The 6000-nt window shown below is 40.0% G+C and overlaps 1 protein-coding gene across 1 annotated transcript in view; it reads left to right on the forward strand.

Annotated features, from left to right (window-relative positions):
* LOC107574404 (rho GTPase-activating protein 35-like) overlaps positions 1-5797 on the forward strand; it is a 34839-nt gene extending 29042 nt beyond the window's left edge. The window contains exons 6-7 of the mRNA XM_016260837.1: positions 2695-2800; positions 2891-5797. Of these exons, the coding sequence (XP_016116323.1) occupies positions 2695-2800; positions 2891-3296 (512 nt within the window). The 3' untranslated portion in view covers positions 3297-5797. The remainder of the gene's footprint in view (positions 1-2694; positions 2801-2890) is intronic.
* Positions 5798-6000: the final 203 nt, after the last annotated feature.

Genomic DNA, 6000 nt, shown 5'->3' on the forward strand with positions numbered 1-6000 from the left:
TTTAGGTTTTGATGCAAACTTGCTAAGTATACTCCGTTTGACAGTTGCTTGACATTTGCGCTCTATAAAGTTTCATCCTTGTCTAGTGTTTGCGCTATTTCTTTCTTAAGCCCTGTTCGCATGGGATTAGTATTATCTGGGGAGCTCATGTGATTTAGAAATTACCCCCCCACATCTGAATTTCTTGTGGCACATTCGCACGTTATAAGCGAAGCCTGTGATTTTACTCGAATTTACTGACTTATCTCCTGGATATACGTTATGTATCATAAACTGAAGAGTGTTCCTTACTGCACGCTGCTATACATTTCGTCCATCTCCTTCTAATCAGTCCTCTTTTTTTCACTCTTCTGATGGTTTTCAGCTTTCTCTTTCTGCAAATTGTATAGTTGTATGGTGTATAGCGCTGTGACCTAGCACCCAAAATACTATCAAAACACTCAAACGCAGCCTCCATTCTTCGCGAAAGATGGATAAAAAGGTGCACAGGAAACAAAAGCCTTGAAAAAATGATATATGACCTCAACAAATCCTGGCCAATCGCAGAGATACCGATTTGCAGGGGCCTAATATCATCACAGAACCTCTGTGTTTGGTGAAATATGGTAGGTCCTTTGCGGGGAAATTTTTACTTTACAAGTTACAGACATGGGCGATTCGCACGGGATTAAGATCACAGATAACCTCCGCAATTACTACACATGACTAGAGGTCACCAGGTAATACTAATCCTGTGCGAATAGGGCTTCAGAGTGTTGAATGTTGTTCTGTAACTTGATGGGGAGTCAGTAGCAATGACCCAGAACACTCCAGAATCAAAATAAATGCACTAAAAATCACCCTAGCTAGCAACCATATAGCAACAGCCTGGCATTATAGTGGTTCTGCACATTTTCCTTCGAGTTACTGCAGTAATTCTGCATCTGGGGCCACAATGCATAATGCTGATGTGAGTGTGTGTGTGTGTGTGTGTGTGTGTGTGTGTGTGTGAGACTAGGGAGGAACACATCTGCCGTAGTGGTCACATGTTCTGGCACAAGGCTCACAGCGTTAAGGGCTGATGTAAGCCGTTCTGACTCACCGCAACCATCAAGGTCGCTGCACCCAGGGCGTGTGTGTGTGTGTGCAACTGCACACACTACACAATTATTTCTGTACATTTACTGTTTGTGTGTGTGAGACACTGTGCTTCATTGAACAATCCATCGGTCACCCCAGATGAGACTGATGGGAAGTCTAGTATGCACACACACATGCATGCAAACACACACACCTTTTCACTGTTACTCCTCCCTAGAGTTGTTGTTTATTGATTTACGTGGAGTGTGCTGCTTCCTTTGTGCATATTAGAACTCCTTATTCCTGAATTACTTCCTCAAGCATGGCTTCCAAGCAATCTGATGTCCCAAAGCCAAACATGGATAGTGTTTTAAGAAAGAGTCCCCACTTACATTTCATCTGGAGTAAATAGAGTGATTCAGTTTCAACTTTTCAGCATTTTTCACAAATCTGGTGCAGAATTATGGAGGATTAGGAGTCCGTTTACTATTTTGTTGTTTTATTTAACTATTTAAAAAAAATTGAATTGAACAGTTTTAAATTGGTGTTTTTTTTATTTAAATTATATCTAAATTTGTATTTATTTTATTGACCTGTAAACACATTGAATTAAAGAGTTTCTTATCTATTAATTTGTCAATTTAAAATCTGATTTGTTTCCTTTTTTAATATTTGAAATTGACAACTCATTCTTTCATTATATTTTTAAGTGTCACTTCTAGTACTCTATACAAAAGAGTGCATACATCTCTTTTGAAAATTAATAATACAAAAACTGTGCTGTTTTAATTTACATTTATATTTAAGTTTTCCACCCTATAACACTATTACAAAAATGTGTGACCGTTTAAAACTAAAATACTGTTTCATGTAATGATTTAGCAGCAGTTAAAAAGGTGGTATAGACACTCCAGTCAGATGAAATTAATTAAGTCTTTGGTTAAAGGTTCTATTAAAATATACTGGTAAATATAACAGAATACGTAACAGTTGCAGATTAAACTTGAATTAAGATGTCACTTAGCATGGACAAGCTAGTTTGTAACCAAATGTAGATTTGAAGCATTTACGTTTCTGATACATTTTTATTTCCCTTATATTATTTGCAACATTCAACCCTGTTGTCAGGACTTGGGTGACAGGGTTGAAAGTTAAGCTTGACGAATGCAGTCAAATCTACAATCGGTGTAGAAACCAAAACATTTTAATTATGTACTTGTATTCCCAATAAAAACGGTCAAAATTTTGGCTTCCAAAATGTTTCAATTTAATGAAACTTAAGGAGTGGGTCATTATGGTAACAGGGTTGAACATGTTGTTTGTGTGGGACAGCTTAATATTGTGTTTATGGTACATACATTTGTTAATCCTTTAAAATATATCTGTATATTTTAGATAGCTTGGGGTCTGTGCCTTTGTTACTTTAAAGAAGCTAATAGGACACCATGACATTACAGAAACACACTGGGCTTGAAGGTCCTCAAGCATTGAAGCCATTGTCAAGACTGACTCCAGTGTGTGTGTCTTGTCGCCCTCTATCTATTTGTGTGTTGTGGGACAAGCGAACACCTGTGAAGCATGAAGAAAATAAATGTGTTTGTCTCTCATTCCGTGTTCCCTCTCTGCCCCCTGCAGAAATCAGTGATCGAGAGCAGCGCCTCCACACCATGAAGGACGTGCTCCGCAGGTTCCCTCGAGAAAACTACGAGGTCTTCAAATACGTCATCACTCACCTGAACAAGTGAGAATCAGAGCCATCCCTAGGGCAAGACACGATCCAACTCGCTCGCACAAATGTTTTTCATTCTCACTTTTTCTCTCTTTCTCTCAGGGTGAGTCAAAACAGCCGCCTGAACCTAATGACCAGCGAGAACTTGTCCATCTGTTTCTGGCCGACTCTAATGCGGCCCGATTTCACCACCATGGACGCGCTGACAGCTACACGCACCTACCAGACAATCATCGAGAACTTTATCCACCAGTGTGCTTTCTTCTTCTACAATCAGCCCTTGGCCGACACACCCAGTGGCTTGCCCGGACAGCCCGCCTCACCTACCACCACCTTGTCTTCTGCCTCCTCCATACAAGGCTCCGCCTACTCCGCCTGTTACGCCCCATTACAACATGTAGCCCCGCCCTTCAGCCCCACCCAACAATCCCCGCCCCATTCTCCACCCCCAATTCTGCTGCCTTCGCTCCACCCCCATCACACCCCTACGGAACAACACATGCTGTGAAGCTGTAGACGAGGAGGAGCACTGAAAGAGATTAATCGAATGGAAGAAACTTCTGAGGAGATTGCACGGCTGTGCCGGACTTATCACAAGCAGTAGAGGAACGAGAAAGAAAGAGGTCAAGAGTACATGAGCTACATCAACCACACTTCATCGCCCTCTTTCTGCATCATGCTACTCTATAAATTGCTCTGTTCTTGGCCCTTTATGCTCCTCACACACATTTAGACAACTGCACATGAAGTGTGGTAACCCCAAACCCAGATCTCTAATGGGTCCATCTGACGTAGATTGCAGTGTTGTCTTCGTCAGTCGGCGACCAATGGGAGATAGGATGTATGAAGCCCACCTCATATTCGGGTGGCCACTGCACGCGACCTCCTAGAAATAAGGTTAAGCGGGCCAACAGGGTGGTCTATATATTCACCAGATTTGTGTTGTAACTTTCGACCAGTTATAAATTACGAAAAATAAATGCTTTTTTCCAACGTGGCAACACAACCATATTCCTCCCTCCTATTTATCCTGAAACCGCTTTTTAAAGAGAGAAGGAAATCAAAAGACAAAACTAGAACTTGTCGAACTGGGTCTAGTTTTCCTCCCCTTTATCCTCCCGTCACATGAGCCTCCAGAACATGCTGGAAGACTAATGCTTCTTTTATTGCAGAATGTCCTCGCAACCACACAACCCTCGGTTTCCTGCTCCACGAGGATCTTCGGCTTTGTTCGGTGTCTGTTCATTTGGGAGCTGTATTATTATTCTTATTACACGTTTGCAAGACGTTTCCTCATGTTAGATCTGTGGATTACTTTTTGCGCTCATGATTGGTGAACCAATAAGTGATGAGTTCTAAGGGATGGGTTAGGTTGTGGTCCTCCTGCGTTTTAGAGGAGAGGTATGCACTAAATCAAGAGTTACCTCACAGTTCTGGAAGGTAAAGGAAGTTCGCACTAGAGGAGACACGCTGTGCTGTATCTATTCGGATGGCATTGAATCAGTGAGCTGTGGAAGCCTAGAGGAGGATGAGAGTGGCATAGCTGTTATGGCATTCGGAAAAGATAAAGTCTTCAATGTGTTTGAAATCAGCATGTGGTGCGTTATCAGAGTGAGAATATGAGCTTTTTGTCAAGACTGACTAAATGTCTCAACTTCAGAGTTGACCTCAGAAGGATGACATTGTTTATAAAATGCCAAAAAAAAAAAGATTAGGAGAAGAAAACTTGGTTAATGGGAAACAGGAAAGTTAATGTGGTAGCTTGTGAGTGGACTTCCGTTTGTGAGCTCTTGGGGCGCAACACTACCACCCAGTGGACAAAGCAGGTATTGCATGTTGAAACTCTTAACGCTAATGTTACATTTTTGTTTTTCTAGAAAATGCTGGATGCATTCACAAACACATGGTTGAAATACAAAAGCTGCCATTTAGCTTTCAAGTTTATATCAATATTCCCCAGCACTTATACTTCATAAGTTTACTCACTCCGGATCATTTTCTGTGACTTTTGTGTTTATTTGAACTCAAAAGAGTCAGTTTGTTGTGAGCCGTGGTTTTCAAGCAGGCAGACGCTGTGAAACTGTGAAACAATCACGTTTATGGAGAAAACTGAATGTATCCCACAGCAGATTTCACTTCATTTTTGTGCATATCTCTCTCTGTAATACATTAAGTGAACCACACCTGCCCTGTCCCTCTTTAACTTCAATCCACATCTACTCTGACTTCTGATTGGCTGTGATGAGCTGCAACTCTTTAACCGTTCTTGCTTAAACACTACGTCTTTTGCCCTCAGAGAGCAGGAGTAATGGTATATTTTGGGAAATCGGGAGCTGTGTGTCCTATACGCCCCTGGTACTTTGTATGAATGCTGCATTCTCTGTGTATTTTCAATGTATTCTTTCAGAGCCGACTGTCCTTCGCAGCCAAAGACTGTGCAAAATAAAAAATAAAAAAATGGTCATAAAAAAGGGCAGGGGAAGACGAGTAAAAGCGACATGACAAGCGTGTATTAAAAATGTGACATTGTTTCAGCAATCCTATTTGGCTGCATCACTTTATTATTATTTTTTTTTTCTTTTTCTTTTTTCAACAATGGTGACAGATTGTCTGTTAAGTTAAAGAAGAAAGGAGCAAAACTATATTCAGAATGGTTGTTTATTTGTACGTTAGGGGGTCTGACACTTTGCCCTGTAGTCAATGGTGATAGAAAAGGTGTTCCTTTTATGTTTTATTTTAATAATTAAAAAATGAGACCTTTTTTTTTTTTTTTTGTGAATGGTGTAAAGGCCACAATGATGTAGTGCATGATTCAAGACCAGGTCAGGGAGAGGGGTCTGCCACTCTCAGTATTAAAAAAAGGAAGAAAAAAAATGAACAAAGAAAAAAAAATAGAATGGGAAAAAACTGAAATAAATGAAGTTGGTAATTAGTCTCAGTGGGAATGGTGTATAAACAGTAAGGCCTTCTGTGACCTGTATTATAGTTAATAAAATCAATCTTGTAAAATCAGTCTCTTGTCTTTATTTTATAGTTGAAGAATGTGCATTTTTTATGTGCATCTTTTGCCATTTACTATTTCTACTTGTTTCACTTATGTAATCAAGATATTAATTTTATTCAGCAATGATGCATTAAATTGGACAATTATGACTGTAGTGAATTTTACATTGTTGGAAAGAAATTCTATTTAAAATAAATACTGTTCTTTC

The sequence above is a fragment of the Sinocyclocheilus grahami genome, unplaced genomic scaffold, assembly GCF_001515645.1.
Source record: "Sinocyclocheilus grahami isolate Dianchi unplaced genomic scaffold, SAMN03320097.WGS_v1.1 scaffold2214.1, whole genome shotgun sequence".
Lineage (NCBI taxonomy): Eukaryota > Metazoa > Chordata > Actinopteri > Cypriniformes > Cyprinidae > Sinocyclocheilus > Sinocyclocheilus grahami.